The 22,466-nt window shown below is 41.0% G+C and overlaps 1 protein-coding gene across 4 annotated transcripts in view; it reads left to right on the top strand.

Moving 5' to 3' along the window:
• Nucleotides 1-22,466, top strand: part of pacs2 (phosphofurin acidic cluster sorting protein 2) — a 284,997-nt gene that overhangs the window by 216,844 nt on the left and 45,687 nt on the right. For 2 of the 4 annotated variants that reach the window (XM_072569262.1, XM_072569261.1), the window contains exons 14-16: nt 3,964-4,014; nt 12,922-13,026; nt 14,241-14,347. In XM_072569262.1, the coding sequence (XP_072425363.1) occupies nt 3,964-4,014; nt 12,922-13,026; nt 14,241-14,347 (263 nt within the window). The remainder of the gene's footprint in view (nt 1-3,963; nt 4,015-12,921; nt 13,027-14,240; nt 14,348-22,466) is intronic. The other 2 variants (XM_072569264.1, XM_072569263.1) reach the window with 1 other exon arrangement.

Below are 22,466 nucleotides of genomic sequence, written 5' to 3'. Positions count from 1 at the left end.
AGTAAAGTTAACCTTAAGATTAAAGTTTGTGTGCCCGTGCTGATGTCAGGAGTAATCTCTTCTCAGAAAGGGTAGTGGAAATCTCAACACTCCAGCATCAAATATTTTTTGAAGTAAAGTGAAGGATTAAGGGAAGGCAATGGCCTAGTGGTATTATCACTAGACTATTAACCCTGTGACCCAGGTATTGTTCTGGGGACCTAGATTCAAAATGCACCACGGCAGATCTCTTTTGAATTCAATTATACAGTGTGCCTCAATGACTACTGTTGGGTGGCTCTGATATCCATAATTACAAAGAGCTTCAAGAGGTTGCTCAGTGATCATTTTCAACAGATTAGCTTGACCCCTTGCAATTCATGTACTGGCGTAACAGGTCCAGGGCAAATACCATCTCTCTAACCCTGCACTCATCCTTGGAATATTTGGACACAAGGATACCTATGTCAGGCACCTACACATTAACTACAGCTCTGCTTTCAACACCATAATTCCAAACAAACTCATCCCAAACTCCGGGATGTAGGTCCCTGCTCCCTACTTTGTAACTGGATTCCAACTTACTGACCAACAGACTGCAGTCAGTAAGGAGAGGCAACAACGCTTCCTCCACACAGAAGACCCACATGGCTGCATACTCAGCCCCCTACTTACAGTCCTTATACACAAATGACAGTGTGGCCAAATTCCACATCAACTCCATTTACAAGTTTGCTGACAACTGTCGGTTGGATCTCAAATCACAAGTACAGAAAGCAGCTAAGAACATGTTGTAAAGACAACAATCTCTCTGTCATCATTAGCAAAATGAAGGAGCTGGTTATTAATCTCAGAAGCAGAATAGAAGGCATGCCCCATCTACATCAATGGTGCTGAGGTGGAAATGGTCGAGACCATCTAGTACCTGGGAGTGACGATCACCAGCAATCTGTTCTGGTCCATCTATGTTGACACAATGGTCAAGGAAGCTCAGCAACGCATCTACTTCGTCAGGAAGCTAAAGAAGTTTGGCATATCCATAAAGACCCTTAAATGTTTTTATAGGTACACTTTTATCCAGATACATCACAGTGTGGTAGGCTCTTCCCAAGATGGAAGTAAACCATGAAGAGTTGTGTACACAACAGAGTTTATGATTATGCAAACTAGCATTCCATCCATTAACTTCAACTATATTTCCTGCTGTATTGGGAAAGCAACCAACATAATCAACCCTGTACTCTCTTTCACCTTCTTCGGGCAGAAGATATAAAATTTGTATACACGTGCAAACAGATTCAAGAATAGCTTCTTCCCCGCTGATATCAGGCTTTTGAATGGACATCTTTAATGCTCATGCTGATTCTCTCTGCATCTTCTTGGCATTGTATCGTGCACTCTGTTCAGTTACCCTATTGCACTTGAATAGTATGATCTGTCTGCAAGGCATGCAAGCCAATATGTTTCACTGTGACAGTAATAAATCAAGTTAATAAAAATCTGGGACTGAGACTAATGATGATTGTGGAACCATTGTCAATTATTAGAAGAACCTATCTGGTTCACTAATGTCCTTGAAGGAAGGAAACTGCTGCCTTACCTGGTCTGGCCTAAATGTGACTCCAGGCCCAGAGCAATGTGTCCTCTGCAATTAGGGATGGACAAAAATGTTGCCCTAGCCAGCAAGGCCCACATCCCAATAATGAATAAAAAAGAATATGCTTTGAAATTTTCAATTGACTATTAATACATTTTTGTTACGATGTACTGTATTAAAGAATCTGGAGCTAAGATAGGTTGATGAATTTAATTGAATAGCAAAACACAGTTGAGAAAGCTGAATAGCTGATTTCTGTCCCTACATTCCTAACTGACTTGTTTCAACTTGTTACAAGTCTGGGTGGGGACGTACATGCAGCATTAGTTGGTTTGTAATCCTTACAAGCAGTGAGCAGCAGAAGTATTGATTGCTTAATTAATCAAAATTTGCAAGTTGCAGTTGATTTGCCTGCATCTAATTTTAGCTTACCATGGTCTTGCTTTTGCTCTGACTGGTGACCCCTGCTTCAAGATAGCCAATAGTTAAAGCAAAAGGACCAAACGTGAGACACAGTTCTAAAGTCATTCGATTCTACCCATTAACAATTTAGGATTATGTTTGTACCTTATAAAGTCATTGACCTTTAGCTAATATTGTGCGACAATTTGACTGAAAAAAAAGGTTCTTCAATTCACCAGTGTAACATTTCCTCCTGGACCCTTTCAGATATTTTGTATATTTTTAAGAATTCTTTTAAAGAATTCTCTTCTCACTGTTACCTTTTAAAAACTTAACCGAAGAAACTTTTTACACAGTGGCAACCTGAGTGACACTTTCACTGCCCCCAGCTGCACTGAAACCAGTTTGTAAAATACAGCCCATCATAAAATCTGATTTTTGACTCTAGTTTAAAACTCATGGGCTTTGATTTAGATCTCACTTGTTGGCTAACCGCATAACTTGCCCTTGAGTTATTGGCCCAGACTGCCTCTGACCATAGTAAGTGACATCCCTTAAGTCTTCGTAATGTATCATCTCTTTCTCATATTGGCTGATCTTGCAAGAATACCAATTAATGCTCAGTTGTGTGCAACTTTATGCTATTTGCCTGCAACTGCTTGGATCTCAATTGACAGTGCCATGTGCTGTTTTGACATGGGACCATTTCTGTCAATGAAAGAGACTTTAATCTAATGTAGTCAATCAAGAGCAAGTCTAGAACCAAATGCAAGAGGTATCAAAGAGGTCCCTCTAACCTACTATACCATCCAGAATATCATCACAAACTAATCCAAAAGGAAGCAGAGGGCTTAAATTCAAACTCTTGAGAAATGGTTTTACAGTTAACATAACAATCACATTAATTATAATTATTTGTCTCTGCTGTTTGAAGGAGCTTTTTGTGTACAAATTGGCTACTGTGTTTCCAACATTACAGCAGTATTTCCAATAATAATGAATAATTGTCAAAATTTATGTTTCACCCTGGGGTGTGAGCTAGGATGAAGTTGGACCAATGTTGGAAGCAGATCGTAAACAGCCATGGGTGCTTAGATGCTGAAGCCTGAGATTAGAAGATCTTCATTGGTTTTCTGGGACTTAACTAAATGGGACTAAGAGGTTTTTAAATCTCCTATCCCATATTCCTCACACTTCTTAAACCACCTTCGACCCAGCCCCATTCCAGCTTATTCTGTGCCACAGTTATTACTCCCATCCAGCTCCTTGACAACCTATGCTCATTGGCACCTTCTGCCTTATTTCTCTGTTTCATAGTGTAATTAGTAAACAGTGACACAGTCAAGCGAAGAGAAAAATCATCTTCAGGTCTTTGTGCTATAACGTGTGTTTTGTCAATGCAAATTTGCTGTAACATGATTGACAAATGGGGGCACTGTTTCAAAAATACAAACTTTTAAAACGTGTGTTGGCTGTAACACGATTACATTGTCAACACTTGAAACGCTGTTTCTAAAGCATGGTTTTCCTATAACACAGGGTTGCATAAGAACGCAATCTTCCTATTATAGAAGAACTGAACATACAAAGGTTTAGATCAATATGAACTGTTAGGGTGAGGTTATAATAAGTATTGGATTTATGGAAGTCCAACATTGCAACTTGGGGAAAAGAAAATGTTCAGTGACTCTGCTGGAATCCAATGATGATGATTGGAAATTGTGATTGTAGGGATGTGCAACCCTTAAATATATTTTGTGCAAGTGCAACCTGGAATGATAAAGTAGATGGGGTGAATTTACTCCTACACTGAAGTTCTACTACTAACCAGCATATTTTGTACTATATAGTAAATGGAGTAATGTGTCTTTCCTTTTCAATTAAATCAAAATCAAACCAGCCGAGCCTTATTTACTCCCCTTTTTTGCCACACATTTTACATTCAAAGTTGTATGACTGCTAACCTTCATCCCTTAACTTCAAAGGGCACTACTTTGACATTGCTGAACAGCGTGAAGAGAGCCGCATTCACTCAAGTAAGTGAGCGGTGAATCTTTTATCTGCCTTTATTTTTTACTTACACATTTTCCCTAATTGAAATTAAAAATTGGGCCTGGCAAAGTAACAAAGATAGCATCATCATAACATTATTTAACTGATTTTCTTTTTACTAAATGCTGTATGCCAGAGTGTAACATTCACAGTCGTTACTAACTTATTGGGAATTAAGTGATGTAAACCACAAATTTGGTTTGGTACGTATCATTACTTTGTAATTTGCTTTCTAATTTTCATTATTGTATCTTTGGAACCTACTTAAATTCATATATCATGTATTTTTTGTGGGGATAGTTATAAGATTTTCTGTGTTCGTGCTGTACCGTGATAATATTCGGGGCAAATAACAGAATGGCAATTGACTGTAAAATTTTGTCCTTTAACATTGAGTTAATAAGACTAAACATTCTTGGGAGTCTTTAGGTGATGTCTTTAAAACTTTGGGCAGTTGTTCTGGCAAAATTTAAAGGCAGATTTCTAGCCCAGGATTGAGTCTCGAGATTGGGGATGAGGGAGTGGGAGAGGTGATAAGAGAGAGGGATTGGATCTGGTCGCAAGTCACAATGGAAGATGCTGAGTTTGCATATCAGGTAAGTTAACATTTGAAACAACACGAAAGGATGATCCTTTGACTGTAGCTGCTCAATGAAGCAGCTAAAGTATTGATATTTTCTGAAGCTGATAAATTTTCTGGGCATAGTTTATTTTACATAGCTAATTCGATATCCTTCTTTGCAATTTTTAAGACACTATGATAACATCATAGAGAGAGGATAAAGGTAGATGAAAGCAATCAGGAATGACTTTATGATTAGAATTGAGGAATGAGAGGACTTGTAACCATTCAGGGAATTATCTATAGGCTTCTCAATGTCAGCAGTGAAATGACAGAATACATTTCCGAGTGATAAATAAAATTTGTAGGAAGCCACAAAATAAAAACAAATTGTTGGTGAAACTCCGATCCAGTAGCATCTGTGGGAAGAGGGCAGAGTTAACATTTTCAGTCCTGTGTTGAGAGTTACTGGACTTGAAATAACTCTGCTTCTTCCCACAGGTGTTGCTAGACCTGCTGAGTTTTGCTAGCATTACCTGTTTTTGTTTCAGATCTCTAGCATCTGGTGTTCTTTGTTTTATATTATTGTAGAAAGTCATGTTGTTTTAGTGAAATACTTTATTTTGCACCGATCAGAAAAACTGTAGTAGCCCAAATTAGAAAGATAGTGAATTTCCTGATTGTACTTAAGGTAGTTTTCTGCAAGAATATGAACCAACAAAAATGTAGATCGTGCCAAATTTAGTATTCAACGATATTTCTGCCTCTTATTTTCAGAGGGCTAAGCAGTTTGATTATATGACAGGACCCTTGAAATGTTTTCTTTTCCACAGCTGCAAGCACGCAGTGATGTTAATGCACCAAATTATATTTGAACTCCACAGAACATTAGGCTTTCTAAATAACATAGAGGCAATATCGATCATGTGCTAAACTTGGTTAATCCAGTATATTAACAGTAATCTAACAGTTATTACAAGATGATTGAATTAATTGCTCAAAAAGAGTAACTAACATTGCTATTAAGATTGTAGAGCTTGGTAAGGTTAGCTGTTGAAAAGTGATGAGACAGATGCTGACAATAACTAATCAGAACTCTTAAGTACAGAGGAAATACCTCTCTTCAAGTAAACAGCCATGGGTAACATAAAGCTAAAGCAAATAAAATACAAAAAAAATGTAAATTACTGTAAATCCAGGAGATTGGGTGAGATTGGTGCAATGGCTCCGTGGTTAGCACTGCAGCTTCTCAGTGCCAGGGAGCCGGGTTCGATTCCTGCCTTGAGTGACTCTCTGTGTGGAGTTTGCACATTCTCCTTGTGTCAGTGTGGGTTTCCTCTGGGTACTCCGGTTTCCTCCCACAATCCAAACATGTGCAGGTCAGGTGAATTGGCCATGCGAAATTGTCCATAGTGTTGGGTGCATACCCTTCGGAGGGTCAGTGTGGATTTGTTGGGCCAAATGGCCTGTTTCCACGCTCTGGGGAATCTAAAAGAAAATCGAAGAGAAGTGAAAACCCAGAAAAAGAAAGTAAGCTGCAAAGTGCGTACAAGAATAATTTTGTGATCATCTAACAAGGGGGAAGGCCGTACTTAACCTTATCCTTTCCAACCTTCTGGCTGCAGATGTATCTATGTCACGACAGTATTGGTAAGAGAGAGACCATCGACAATAGCAATAATAGTTGTCATCATTTCGAACAGATGTAGAAGCTCAAGATGGGGCATCTGTGAGATGCTGTGGCTCATCGACCGCTGCAGAATTGTACTCCAAAACAGTCTGCAACTCTTGTTCTGAGGAAGGGTCGCCAGACCCAAAACGTTAACTCTGATTTCTCTTCACAGATGCTGCCAGACCTGTTGAGTTTTTGCAGCAACTTCTATTTTTATTTCTGCAACCTCATGTTCTGGCAAACCACCCACTCAACTATTACCATCAAGCCAGGGGATCAATCATATTCAATGGAGAGTGCAGAGCGGTTGTGTCAGCTGCAGCATCAGGTACCCCTAAAGTTGAGGTGTCAACCTGGTGAAGCTAAAACAGGACTGTGTGTGCCAAACAGCATAAGACACAACTGACAGAGCTATCCCACAATCAACAGATCAGATCTAAACTCTGCAATCATAGAATCTCTACAGTGTGGAAGCAGACCATTCAGCGCATTGAGTTCACACTGACCCTCCAAAGAGCATCCCATCCCACCCCATCCCACTAACCTCATATTTCCCAAAGCCAATCCACCTAACCTGTACATCTTTAGACTGTGGGAGGAAACCGGAGCACTCAGGAAATCCACGCAGACACAGGGAGATTGTGCTAACCCTACCCTAGCAAAACTGGAACTGAGGAGAACTCACTGCTGGTTGGAGTCATAACTGGCATACAGGAGAGATGGCTGTGGTTGTTAGAGTTCTGTCATCTCAGCTCCAGGGCATCTACGCCCGAGGCTGGAATTGAACCTGGGTCTGTGGTGCTGTGAGGCAGCAGTGCTAACCATTGAGCCACCATGCCGATTTGTCACATCTGATCATGAGTGGTGGTGGACAATTAACTCACTGGAGGAGGAGACTCCACAAATATCTCCATCCTCAATGTTGGAAGAGCTTTACATATCAGGACAAATGATAAGACAAAATCATTCGCAGCAATCTTCAGCCAGAAGTGTTGAATGGCTGATCCATCTTGGCCTTCTCCAGTGGTCCTCAGCATCACAGATGTCAGTCTTCATCCAATTTCATTTACTTCACGTGATAACAGGAGACAGTTGAAAGCACTGGATACTACAAAGACTGTCAGCCCTGACAACATTCAGGCAATCGACTTGCACTCCAGAACTTGCCGTACGCGGAGCTAAACTGTTCCACTACAGCAATGACTCTGACTTCTACCTGACAATGTGGAAAATAGCCCTGTACGATTAAAGCAGGATAAATCCAACCCAGCCAATCACCGCCCCATCAGTCTACTCTTAATCATCACCTGCTCAACAATAACCTATTAGGTGATTCCCAGCTTAGGTTCTACCAGGATCTGTCAGCTCTTGACCTCATTACAGCCTTGATTCAAGCATGAACAAAGGAGCTGAATTGCAGAGGAGAGATGAGAGAGACTGCCCTTGACATCAAGGCCACTTTCAACCGCATTTGGCCCTAGCAAAACTGGAACTGTGGAGAACTCTCCGCTGGTTGGAGTCATAACTAGCACACAGGAAAGATGGCTGTGGTTGTTGGAGATCAGTCATCTCAGCTCCAGAGCATCTCTGAAGGAGTTTCTCAGGGAGGTATCATAGGCCCAAGCATCTTCAATGGCTTAATCAATGATCTTCCCTCCATCGTAAGGCCTGGATGTTCACCAGTTATTGCACATTGTTCAGCACTGTTTGCAACTCCACAGACACTGAAGATGTCCATGTTTAAATGCAACAAGGCCTGGACAATATCTAGGCTTTTGCTGAGAAATGATAAGTAACATTTGCTCGACATAAATGCCATGTAATGAGATCTCCAATAAGAAACAATCTAACCACGACCGCCTTAACATTCAATGGTGTTACCATCATTGAATCCCACACTACCAATGTCCTGAGGTTTCTATTGACCAGAAACTCAATTGGACTTGCAATATAAATAGGAGAAAGTGAGGACTGCAGATGCTGGAGATCAGAGTCAAAAGGTGTGGTGCTGGAAAAACATAGCTGGTCAGGCAGCATCCGAGGAGCAGGAGAGTCGACGTTTCTAGCATAAGCTCTTCATCAGGAATGGGATCGGGGGTATTGCTGAGGGATAAATGGGAGGGGAGGGGTGAGGGTGGGAGGAAGGTAGTTGGGAATGCATAATGTAGATAAAAGTGGGGGTGACAGTGACAGGGTGAGGAGAGTTTGAGAGGGTGGTGCCAAGTTGGAGGGTTAAATCTGGGATAAGGTGGGGGGAGGGGAGATGAGGAAACTGGTGAAGTCGATATTAATCCTGTGTGGTTGAAGGGTCCCAAGGTAGAAAATGAGGACTTCTTCCTTCAGGCATCTGGTGGCTAGAATCTGACGGTGGAGGAGACCAGGACTTGCATGTCCTTTTGCAAAATGGGAGGTAGTTAAGTGTTTGGCCACAGGTTGGTAGGATTGTTTAGTGTGTGTGTTCCAGAGATAAGCTCTGAAACTTTCTGCAGGTTGGCATCCTGTCTCCCCAATGTAGAGGAGACCACATCAGGAGCAATTGATATAGTTGATGACGTGTGGAGGTGCAGGAAAATCTCTGTTGACTATGGAAGGATCCTTTGGGGCCTTGGATAGAGGTGAGGGAGGAGGTGTGAGCATCATTTTTTTTTTACCTCTTGCAGTAGCAAGGCAAGGTGCTGGGAGTGGAGGTTGGGTTGTTGGGAGTCATGGACCTAACAAGATGAACGAGGAAGGAATTTTCTCTGCGGAAGGCAGATATCCAAAATTCACATACCTGACTGCCCTAGTCGACCGATCGTCTCATCCAGCTCCTGCCTCACCGAACTTATCTCCTTGACACCTTCCTGTCCCCTTGGTTCAGGATGTCCCCACATATATTCGAAATACCACCCACACTCTCCACCACCTCCATGACTTGCGGTTCCCTGGCCCCAAATGCCTCATCTTCACCATGGACAGCCAGTCCCTATACACATCAGTCCGCTATGACTAAGGCCTCCAAGCCCTCCGTTTCCTTTACTCCTACCAACCCAAATAGTACCCTTCAACTGACACACTAATTGAATTGGTTGAACAAGTTGAACACCTTCAACAATTTCTCCTTCGAATCCTCCCACTTCCTCTAGACCAAAGGGCTGCATGGGCCACATCTATGCCTGCCTCTTCACTGGGTATGTGGAACGCTCCATCTTTCGCAGCTACACCGACACCATTCCCCACCTTTTTCCTCTGGTACATCGATGACTGTATCAGTGCCACCTTGCACTCCCATGAGGAGATTGAAAAGTTCATCAACTTCACGAACGCTTTCCACCCTGACCTCAAGTTCACCTGGACCATCTCGATCACCTCCCTCTCCTTCCTGGACACCTCCGTCTCCATTTTCATTGACCTACTTGATACAGACATTTACTCCAAACCCACAGCTACCTGGACTGCACCTCCTCCCACCCTGCCTCCTGTAAAAAATGTTATCCTATGCTCCTAATTCTTCCGGCCCTGCCACATCTGCTCTCAGGAGAACCAGTTCCACCATAGAACATTCCAGATGGCCACCTCCTTCAAGGACCGCAATTTCCCCTCCCATGTGGTTAACGATGCCCTCCAGCACATCTCCTCCACTTCCCGCACCTCCATCCTTAAACCCCCACCCCTCCAATTGCAACAAGGACAGAACCCCTTCTGGTCCTCACCTTCCAGCCCTCCAACCTCCAGATACAATGCATCATCCTCCGCCATTTTTGCCACTACAAACAGACTCCACCACCAGATATATTTCCCTCCCCAATCTGCATTCTGCAGAGACCTTTCCCTCCGCGACTCCCTTGTTAGGTCCATGCACCCAACCAACCTACCTTCCACTCCCAGCACCTTCCCTTGCCATCGCAATAGATATACAACCTGCGCTCACACCTACCCCCTCACCTCCATCCCAGGCTCCAAAGGATCCTTCCACATCCAGCAAAGATTTTCCTGTACTCCCACACACGCTATCTACTGTGTCCATTGCTCCTAATGTGGTCTCCTTTACACTGGGGAGACAGGATGCCAACTTGTGGAATGTTTCAAAGTACATCTCTGGGATGCACGCAGTAAACAACTCCACCGATCTATGGCTGAACACTTCAATGGCCCCTCCCACTCCACTAAGGACATGCAAGTCCTGGGCATCTACTGCCAGATTCTAGCCACCCTTTTCCAGCACCATACTTTTTTTTTGCCATATAAATACATTGGCTACAAGAGCAGATCAGAAACTAAAAAAAACTTCAAAGAAAAACTCAAATAAACCCCCATAAGTTGCAGGAAAAGCTCAGCAGATCTGGCAGCATCTGTGAAGAGAAATCAGAATTAATGTTTCAGGTCCAGTCACCCTTCCTCAGAACTGGGCTCAATATTCTGTTCCTGCTTTCTCAGCATTTCCTTTGATTTGATCAACCCTAAGAACTATATCTAACTCCTTGAAACCACTCAGTATTTTGGCTTCAAGTCCTTTCTAGGTGAAGAAATTTCTGTTCTCCACAATCTTAAATATTGTATCATGTTCCTTCAAAGTTGAGCAGCCTCTCTGATATCCCTTGCATAATGATTGGCATTGGCACCTCCGATGCCTAGCTAACTGGTAAGAAAATTAGTGGGAACACTATGACCCTGGACTCCCCGGTCATTGGGAACATCCTTAACAGCATTTATTCTGGCTAGTTCTTGCAGAATTTTTACTCTTCTATTGATCCCTATCATTCTTCAAAACACCAGGGAATATGGATTCAGTCTTGCTTTGTACATCAATCTTGCCATCCCAGGAATCAGTTTGGTAAACTTTTATTGCACTCCCTCCATAGCCAGAACACCCATCCTTGGATGAGGAGATCAAAAGTGTGCGCACAACTCTTGATATGCTTTCACAGAGGTCCTGTACAATTGCAGCAAGGCAACCCTACTGAAATCCTATCGCTATGACAATCAGCATAGCATTTGACACCAGCTGCACCTTCATGCTTACTGTCAGCAACTGGTGTATGTGGACATCCAAGTCTCTTGCTCTTCCCCTTTCCCAATCTATCATCATTCAGGTGATAATTTGCCTCTCAGTTTTTGCTACCAAAGTGGATATCCTCACATTTATCCCTATTATACTTCATCTGCCATGTATTTGCCCACTTGCTCAATTTGTCCAAATCACAATAAAGTATCTCTGCATTCCCCATCCATCAGTTCACCCTCCTATCTAGCTTTGCGACATCTGAAGGCTTGGAGTTGTAATGTATATGGACTTCCAAAAGTCATTCAGGTTGCACATAAGGAGATGTTAGCTCAAATTAAAACCCTTAGAATTGAAGACAAGTTTCTGGCTTGTTTAAATTTAAACAGTAGAAGGCATATTTGGAATAACATGTATGTACTAAGCTTTGTGAGAAAGTGGCTAATGAGTCCCCAAAAGGACCGATTCTAAGGCTTCAACTGTGCACTTCATTAATGATTTAGTTAGTTGGCTTCTTATAGAGTTACTTAAGTGTGCTGATGATACAAAGATTAACGTAAGGAAGAACCCCTCATCTTTCACCTCTGCACCCTACAACCACATGGCATCAACATATACTTCACCAGTTTCCATGTCTCACCACACCCCACCTCATCTCAGATCCAACCCTCCAATTCAGCACTGTCCTCTTGACTTGACCTACTGGTCCATCTTCCTTCCCACCTGTCTGCTCTGCCCTTCCCACCGACTATCACAACCATCTCCCACCTGCATCCACCCATCACCATCCCAGCTACCTCCCTTTCTCATGTCAGCCAAACCCCCTATTTATCTCTCAGCCCCCTTCCCCCTCCAAATTCCTGATGAAGGGCTTATGCTCAAAACATCAACTGTCCTGCTCCTCAGATGCTGCCTGACATACTGTGCTTTTTACCACCCCTCCAAAAGCTTTTATTGACCTTGGTAGGAAAGCTGTGCAGGTTCAACAGATTGTTGTCAGGTCTTCAAGGGTTAAGCTATGATGAGATATTAGGGGGAGACTCTTGATCAGTAAGAGAATTGAGGGTTGGGGGAATGGGCAGGAAAGTGGATGTGAGGGATGTTGGATCGGCCAGGATCCTATTGAATGGTGGAGAAGGCTTAAAGGGCCAAACTCCTGTTCCTGTTTCTTATGGTCTATGGACCTTTGTCATATAACCCATTATGTAGATGTGTCAGAGATCTTTGAAGTTTTTTAAGATTTTGGGAATTTTAAGCATTTATGGGAATTTGACACAATTGTGTAGAAATCAGTGTAATTCATTCAGAAAATATGTTAAAAAGCAGGTTAAGGATAGTGTGGAACTCTGTCCCCCAAAAAGTAGAAGCTGATAGCTCAATGCAGAGTGATGGAGTTTTACTAGTCAAGAGAGGGTGCAAAGGGCTGAAGAGCCAAGGTGATTGAATGATGATTATAACAGATGAGCTATGGTCCCACTGATGCTCAGAACAGACTATAGAGCTGAATGGTCCTTCCAGTATTCAAGAAATGTTGAAATCTAAAACATGAGTTTTTTTGGGTACATTCAAATTTGAGATTTGGAACATCAAAGTTGGGTTCTGTGCCAGAATGAGGATGATTAGCTTATTTTACTTGATTTAATTCAATTTAGTCTGCGTTCTATTTATTATTACAGATCCCTCGGAAAACCGTCTATGACCAGCTGAATCACATCCTAATTTCAGATGAGCAGTTACCAGAAAACATAATTCTTATCAATACATCAGACTGGCAGGGTCAGGTAAGCACCAAGTTGTGTGACATGTTTCCACAAATGTTTCCTACATTACGAAAATGAATAGTACTGAGAAAGTGCTACATTGTCAGAGGTATGTCTTCTTTTGAAGGAGACGTTTTCCCTTTAATGTTGACATAAAAGGTCCCACAACACACCTTGCAGAAAAGCAGAGGCATTCTCTCAATGCCTTGATCAGTAGTTATCCTGAAGCTAATTTGTTTCACTGCTGTGTTTTGTTTGCAAGCTGGGCACAAATGATCTGCCAGGTTTCCTGCATTGGAACTGTCTCAACAGTCCAGAAGTGCCTTGTTCATAAACCATTTTAGGATATCCTGAAGACCAAAGACACTAAATGCAAGTCTTTCTATCTTTATGTGGAATAAAAAGGTTTACATGTTCTCACTTGCATTACTTTTCAGTTGTTAAGTGATACATCTGATTTAAAATTAGCAATTCCAGCCCATCAAGACAAATATGAAGTTCTACTTCCTTGCTTCCACACTAGTTTATGATGGTGACATTGTAAGTCTTTCCTCCAACTTTCAGTCCTGAGCAATTGATTCTTTTTCTCTTCAAAGATTGCTTTTTAACAACCAGTGCAAGACCCTCTTCAGTTATAAACTACAATTGTAAGTGCCAGCAGAGAATCTAACTGTAAACCATGCCTCAGCTGAGAGTCAAATTCACACTTACCCGTTTCTGTGAAGGATTAGTTGATAATAGTCAGGAATTAATTTCCCAGCTTGTTTTTCTCTTAATGCAATAAATGTGGTTATTTGTGAGCTGGCACCGAATGGAATAATCAAGAAAGCTGCTGTAGAATCACTGATAGTTCACTGATGTTACTAGACAAAAGGTTTGTTGTTTTAGTTTAGGTTTGAATCTCCATCCGGTTTGGCCAACATGTTACCCCAGTCCCACTCTTAATACCTTTGGTAATTAGAGATGGACGATAAAATTGGGCCAAAATGTTAAGATGAAAATGCAGAATTTGTTGCTCCTAATTCTCTGTCACTAGAGGATGGGTTTAAGATGCTCTAGTTGCATGATTCTGATGTTTTTCTGCTCCTCTTCATGTTTTGCTTTCGTTAAGCCTATTTCCAAAGCCTCCATCTTAGTTTGTCATTGTCGAACTTGCTAATTAAACTTGAGACTGTGACTTTGAGACTGGATCAGTGAATAGGATACTTGTTTAATAATACTTTACTGCCTTACAGTATGTATCAGAGTTACTTCAGAAACACAATCTCCCTATTGTGTGCACGTGTTCTTCAGCAGATGTACAAGCAGCCTTCACAACTATCGTCTCCAGGATACAACGCTTGTGAGTTGGAGCATTCTTTGCTATGGCCTTTCTGTGTGTGTTATTCTTAGTCCCTGAGGAAAACAAAAATACTAGTCAATGCAAGTCCAATTACAGAGTTTTGAATTTATCCATCTGAACCTGTAGAGTCTCTCCTTATCATTTTAAATTATTTTTTCTTTATTTTTCCTTCCTGTATCATTGCAACTCAAGAGGTTAAGTTGATGTTTGCATCGATCCTTGCAAAATATTTACCTTTTATGGAAATGTATGTGAAGCCTATTTCCCTTTAGGGAAAAGGCTGACTGTCACTTGCACTACAAATCTACCTCTTCTGAGTGGACAAGGTTCTTGAGTCTGGGTTAACTGTTAACTCCTCAAACGTGAGAGTCACTGGCAAGGGCAGTATTTATTGTCCCGTTCTAGTTGGTTGGGAGGAAGTATCAGTGAGACATATTGAACTTGGCAGTCTATCTGCTGAAATCTTACTCTTTACATTAAGAGAAGTTTTCTTCCAGCCTTCAAACCAGGGTATACAAGCAGTCTGAGAGCATCACCAGCTAAGTAACAAGATGGCTCATTAAATCGGGATCTCAGAAGGTTGAATTCAGTTGTCGCTGGCTTTGCTTTGAAAAAAAAACTGAGTGTCTTGTGGCATAGTGGTCATGTCCCTGCCTATGGGATAGAATGTCCATGTTCATGTCCCGCTTGCCCTGGAAGTGTGTAATTATATTTTCAAGCTGGATAATTAAAATACGTAAAGGAGATCTACCAAAATGTTGTTTCTTATATATTGATGGTTGATTTAGGTGCACAAGGTATTAACTGGGAATTTGGTGAGTGCGGGGGAATTTGGTGAAGGGAGGTTTGGGGGAGGGTGATTCTGTCTTCTACCTTTTTTCAACCTCCAGAGATTGTCTCTTTCTTTGGTACAGGGAAAGAAGCTGGTTGTTGAGTAATTGTTAAGCTATTCTGCCTAGCCTAATGACAATAAGTATTTTATAAATTGTAAGAAGTCATGAACACACCCTGTGTACTCAGTCAACTCTACCTGCATAAGAATGAGTTCTGCATTTCAAAACTTGAGCAATGGCTGCAATAAGTGTTGAGTAAGGCAAAGAATTATGTGGAGCACGTTAAAGATCTGGTCACCTCTTAGGCTGGGGATTTACTGGCCCAGGGAATAGGTGAGCACCAGACAATCTCACATAAGAGGTATGGTGGTCATGCTAATCAGTTTTCTATTGTGGATATATGGCCAGAGTCAAGTCTGTGGCACCACAGGTGATTCATCTATACAAGAGGGGAGGAAGAATTGTGCAAGAGCAATAGTAATAGGTGGTTCCATAGTTGGGATCAGAAAGGTGTTTCTACAGCAATTAACATGACTGCAGGTCAAGGATATCACAAGACAGCTGCAGGACATTATTTTGGAGGGGAATTGAATGACCAGTGGTCCATGTTGATGCCAAAGACTCGAGCTGGAAAACAAATTGGGTCCTGAGGCAGATTTTCAGGAGTTTAGTAATGAACTTTAAAAGGAGGCCCTCAAGCAGTTTTCTGAGGATTGTTTCCATTGCCACAAGCTAGTGAGCGCAGTTTGAGGACAATTAATCAGTTGAACACATGCTGGAGAATTGGTGTAAGGGAGAGAACATTAGATTTCTGAAGTATTGCAATCAGTCTTGGGGAGAATGAGATTTGTACAAGTTGTACGGATTACTCCTTAACAGGACAAGGACTGATATCCTAATAGGGAGGTTTGGTGCTATTGGGGAAAGTTTAGACCAGCTTGGCAGGGAAATGACAAACTGGGTGACAGCTCAAAACAAGGAGGAAGCACAGGTAGCAGGATGTAGAAATGTAGTGAGTTAGAAGTCAGACAAAATAAGGGCAAGCAGCAACCAGATGTGCAATAATGTCAAAAAGACAACGTTAAGAGCACTTTTTCTGAATGTAAGCAGTATTCACCACAAGTTAAATGATTTTAAAAGTCATAAAAGAGGGAAATGAGGATGATCTAATTGCCATTAGGGAAACACATCTGCAGGTGACCAATACAGGAAATTCAATATTCAAAGATCTTTGATGCTTAGGGAGAACAAAGCAAATGAAAAGGAAGTGATGTTGCGCTAATAAGAAGGGATGCAGATTAGTACATTAGCAAAGGAGGATCTCACATTGGAAAAACAAAATGTGGGATCTGTTGGAGTGGAGTTATGAAACAGCAAGGAGAGTAGCCACAGGCAGAATTTTTTAGATGCTATAAAACAATGAGGTGGTGTAGAGCATGATGTAAATCAGGAGATTAGAGAAGCATGTAATGTGGATAATGCAATAATCATGGATGACTTCATCCTACATGCAGCCTGGGTAAACCCAATGAGCACAAATGCTGCAGAGGATGAGCTTCTGGAATGTTAGGGATGGTTTTCTTAAGTATTAATATTGATGAACTAACCGACAAATGGCTATTTTATGTGTGTTATTATGTAACAAAAAAGGGATAATTAATAATTCTGTAAAATAGGGATGAGCGATATGGTAGAATTTTACATCATATTTGAAAATAAAGCCTTTCAATCTGAAGCCTGCATGTTAAATCTGAATTAAGGAAATTAGGAAGATATGACAGGCAAATTGACTAAGGTGAATTTGAAAAATACAGTAGAAGGTATGGCAGTACATAGATAATCAATAGTCTTTAAATAAAGTTTACAGCAACTCTATATTCCTTCAAGGTACAAAAAAAGTGCAAAACATTCAGAATTGTGGCTAAAAGGTGAAGTTGAGGATTGTTTACAATTAAAATAAAAGGCTTTTTAAATCGCCAGAAATAATGTAAACCTGAGGATTGACAGTGAAGAAGGTCTAAGAAAATGATAAAGGTAGAATAAAGTATGAACGCAAATGAACAAAACAAAAAATCAGACTAATAAAAGCCCCTCTAGATATGTAAAAAGGAAACATTTGGCCAAGGAAAATGTGGATCCATTACAGGCAGAATCAGGAGGAATAGGGGAATAGAGAAATGTCAATGATTACTTTGCAGTTATCTTCGCTGAGGAAGATACAAGAAGCCTCCTAGAAGATGCAAGGGACAAGAGTGAATGAGAAATTGAATGGAATTTAGAATGTAAAAAAATGTTGAGGTAATGAATGAGACTGAAGACTGATAAGTCACTGTGACCTGATATTCTACCTTCCAGAATATTTTTTAAAATACCTGTGGAAATGGTGGGTGCATTGATGATCTTTCAGTGATGATTATCTTCCCAAATTCTGTAATGCTTCCTGCAGATTGGCAAAGAGCCAATATCACCCTACTGTTTAGTAAGAGAGGGAGAGAGAATACGAGCTACTATGGATCTCTTCGCCTTCTATCAGTAGTAGAGTAATGCTGCAATCCTTTATAGGTTGTGTATCTGTTATTTGCATGTCTGAAAATTGAAAAGACCTAAAAGCTGAAGGACTTTTTAAAATTGGGCCTGAACTCAGCATGTGTACCCATAGGCATTCTGGGATTGGGCACTTTTGGTTGGGAGGGGGGAAGAACTTGCGTTCTCAGTCTGTTCATGTCCATTCCAGCCAAGCAAAGTTGTTCGTTTTTCAAAGGCCTGAGCAGACCCATAATGCAAATGTTTATGAAAAATAAAAGTATCCTTTATCTGAGAAACAATTGGCCTCAAGGCTTGCAGATAAAGGATTTCTGGACTGATGATCAACATGACAAATGCTTCACTTGGATGATAATGTTGTGGTTCGGTATAACTCCCATGCATTTGTGACGGGGAATTCATATTTGTTGAACCTGTTGTAATTTTTTTGAGCACCTTACTAACAAAATTGATTTTAAAAAAAGACCTTCTAGACGTTTATAAAGTCATGAGGGGCATGGAGGGTGAATAGTCAAGGTCTTTTCCTCAGGGTAGGAGAGTCCAAACGAGAAGATGTAGGTTTAAGGTGAGAGGGGAAAGATTTAAAAAGGACCTGCGGGGCAGCTTTTTCATGCAGAAGGTAGTGCATGTATAGAATGAGCTGCCAGAGGAGGTGGTGGAGGAGGGTAGAATTACAACATTTAATGGGCAGTCAATGGCCTAGTGTTATTAATCCAGAGATCCAAGTAATGTTCTGGGGACTGGGATTTGAATCCTGCCATAGCTGATGGAATTTGAGTTCATTAAAAAAAAATGAGTGTAATGATGACCATGAATCCATTGTTGATGGAAAAACCCTTGTAGTTCACTAATGTCCTTTGTAGAAAGCACTGCCATTCCTACCTGGCCTGGCCTACATGTGACTCCGGATCCATAACAATGTGGTTGACTCTTAACTAGATTCTTAAATGTTGGCCCAGCCAGTCATGTCCTCATCCCATGAATGAATCAAAAAAAATATTAAAAGGTATTTGGATGGGTACATGAACAGAAAAGGTTTAGAGGGATATGGACCAAATGCTGGCAAATGGGACTAAATTAATTTAGACTATCTGGTCAACATAGACAAGTTGGACAGAAGGGTCAGTTTCAGTGTTGTATAACAAATGACTAAGAAGTTACTGGGTATTGCTTAGTTTGATGATGATCCCCACAGGAGGGTATTTCACAAAATTGGAGCATGTTGGAAGGGAAGTAATGTGCTGGCATGGACCAAGGGTTAATCAACAAGAAGAATAGATCATTGTTCTTTGGAAAAATGTTGTACTGTGAGGTACATTGTTTGGACTCAAACTGTTGGTGATATATATCAACAATTTGGATGTCGGTTCTGTCACAACTCCCTTGAGCGATTGCACAGATACTCGAGCCCCGCTACTCCCAGGGTCATGACTAAAGTTGAAGATTTAATCAAATGACTCAAGTCCCTAATTTTCTTGTCTGATGAACACAGGCTAACAGAAAGCACTGGGCAAGTTTCTGTGGATAACAAGAAACTACTATTTATTACAAGTGAATTAATTCTAACCACAGGCAACGAGAATATGAGTTAACAATTCCTAACTCTCGTAGGGAAATGTTGCAATCTGACACAGATTGGGTATCCTTTATTTTAAAGGTACGGTGGCCATCAAGTTTGTTACTTAGAATCATGGAATCCTACAATGTGGAAGCAGGCTATTCAGCCCATTGAGTCCCACCCTCCGAGCATCCCATCTCTTACCCCTATGTTTGCCATAGTTAATTAACTTAGCCTACACATCCCTGAATATTATGGGCAATTTAGCCTGGTCAATCCAACTACCTCTCTCTACAAGGAGAGAGGGATGATCTCTTAAGGTTTTGAAGATCAAAAGTCCAGGTCACAAAGGTACATTAAATTTTCTCTCTCAAGTTCTCTGATTTTAGAATTGATGCCATACTTTCTTTGTAAAGCAATGGTCATTCTTTGCTTTGATAGTCAATCCATTGGGCCTAGGTCTTTTCTTCTTAGAATGTTTTCTTGGGTTTTATGTCTCTTTACCTGCAGAGAAATCAATAGAAAGGGGGAAATTGATGTTTTCAGTTCACATCCTCTGCCTGTGTTTCTGACTGCCTTCCAAACTGCAGCTCAGCCAAGGGCTGCCGTCAGATGATCTTTCCTTAACTCAAAAGACTCTTGGGTCAACTCTGCCTCAAAGTAAAAACCTCACCGATTTAAAAAGAAACTAAAAATGTGCATCTTGTGATTTTTCCAAGTTGCAAAGCTCTCCTTGTGTTTCAGCTGTATAGTAGTCCAACTTCCATTTCAGCTGGCAGTCCAAAGAGGAAAATTTGTGGTCACATACAATAGTGAAAAGGTGGTTGTAAGCAAATTCAGTAATAAATTTCAAAACTAAATTGGATCAATTCTTGAGGAACGTTAACAGGGCTATGGTGAATGATCAGAAAGCTTGGATTAATACTATAACTCTTTCAAAGAGCGATCGCTAGCAAGTTGAGCTTAAATGACATCCCTCTGTGCAGAGTCATTCTATCACTCTGGCATGATGTAATCAGTTTTTCCACTACCTGAACTTAGAGCCTGGTAATGTTTATAGTAGTAAGGTATTACATAAAATGGTACATTTGAGGGCTTGTGTCATGCTACTTTCTATATTATAGTGGCAGCTAGTGATGCTGACTAACTTAGTAGCAACATGTTAAGGGCTCTTCCAGAAATACTGCAGTCATCCATATTATGTGCTCCTAATTTCAAGGGCACAACTCTGGGCATTTGTGGAGTCAAGCCACTATTTTCTGCATGGAGAATTTAAGCAACTGCAAGGCAGATAGCTCTATTGAAAAGTGTAAGCTTCACGTTTTAAGAGTTCTGTCATTGTGCTTATAAGGATAGTTCCACCATGTGATCAGATTGCTTTTATTTCATTGGGTGGAAGCTCATTGAATCCATGCTTTGATGGCATCGTCAGGGCTTGTGAATCACTAATTAGGGTCTTAGATCAGTGAAGTTGCTGGTCTCTCAAAATACAGAATCGAGGGGAACTTTCAAATGGCCCACAAATTTTATTAGAAAGAATGACTACCTAACGCTATCCAATGTGGAGATATCTCCTGAAGCATTGTTCGATAATATGATGGTTGTATGCAGATCACACTGTCGATCACAAAGTGACTCAGTGGTCCTCACGTTGGTCAACAAACACTTTATTGAAAATCTCCAGATTACAACATTAAGTGATGATGATAGATACGCCTACATGTTCAACTAGCAGTTTCCCCCACTCTTAGTATCTGCCATTGTCACATTGATTGCCTACTTGCAAATTCAATGTGTTTTGTCCTTGCTAGTAAGGCAGCATCCTTGAATATCAAGTTCTAGGGTGCAACTCAAACCTAGAGTTTCAGGTTCAAATGCAGGGATGCTATCTAAAGTACCACAAGACAACCTGCTTTATAATATATTTGGTGGTATTCTGAAAGAGCCAGTAAAGCACCATGAGTTGATGTGCAGCAATGTATTTATTTGGAAGCTTTCAGACTTCTGAAAATGTTGTACAAAATATTTGTATCCCCTTTAGTCACAGGCCAGATCCCAGAGGACTGGAGGATAGCTAACATTGCTCCTTTTGTTTAAGAAGGACAACAGGGATAATCCAGGTAATTACAGCCCAGTGAGCCTTAAGTCAGTAGTAAGGAAATTATTGGAGATGATTCATAGGGATAGGATTTACTCACATTTGAAAAAATATCAATTTATTAGCAATAGGCAGCATGGCTTTGTACAGGAAAGGTCATGTCTCTCAAACTTGAGTAAGTGCCAAAGATGATTGATGAGGGCAGGGCAGTAGATATTATTTATATGGACTTGAGCAAGGCCTTTGACAAGGTGCCTAATGGCAGGCTGATACAAAAGGTGAAGTCACATGGATCTGCGGTGAGCTGGTAAGATGGATAGTCATAGACAGAAAGAGAGTAGCGGTAGAAGGGTATTTTTCGAACTGTGGTGATCTGTGACTAGTGATGTTCTGCAGGGATCAGTGCTGGGACCTGTGCTGTTTGTACAATATATACAAAATTTGGAGGAGAATGTAGGTGGCCTGATTTGTAAACTTGTGGATGACTCGAAGATTGGGGGAGCTGGGAATAGTGACAATATTGCTAGAGGATACAGCAGGACATCGATACAGCTAGAGACTCGGCCAGAGAAATGGCAGAAGGAATTTAATCCAGATAACTGTGAGGTGATGCATTTTGCAAGGTCTAATCATAAGGGAAGTATGTAGTAAATAGCAGAACCATTTGTAGCATCAATATAGAGAGGAATTTAGGTGTACAGGTCCCTGAAAGTGGCAACACAAGTGGATAAGGTGTTCAAGAAGGCATTTAAACTGTTTGCCTTCATTTGTTGAGCCGTAGAATAAAAAATTGCGAAGTCATATTGCAGCTGTATAGAAGTTCAGTTAGGCCACGATTGTAATGTTGTATACAGTTCTGACCGTGACACTACAAGAAGGATATGGAGACTTTGGAGAGGGTACAGAAACGGTTTACCATGATGTTGCCTGGTTTGGTTTGGTTGTCTGGTATTAACTGTGAGGAGAGATTGTACAAACTTGGTTTGTTTTTACTTGAACATCGAAGGATAAAGGACAACCTGATAGAAATGTACGAAATTGAGAGGAATGGATAGTCAGTCTTTTTCTCAGAGTAATGCCAATTAG

This window comes from Chiloscyllium punctatum, chromosome 4, assembly GCF_047496795.1.
Source record: "Chiloscyllium punctatum isolate Juve2018m chromosome 4, sChiPun1.3, whole genome shotgun sequence".
Classification (NCBI taxonomy): domain Eukaryota; kingdom Metazoa; phylum Chordata; class Chondrichthyes; order Orectolobiformes; family Hemiscylliidae; genus Chiloscyllium; species Chiloscyllium punctatum.
The sequence above is the reverse complement of the archived record's forward strand: the minus strand, read 5'-3'. Positions and strand labels throughout refer to the sequence as shown.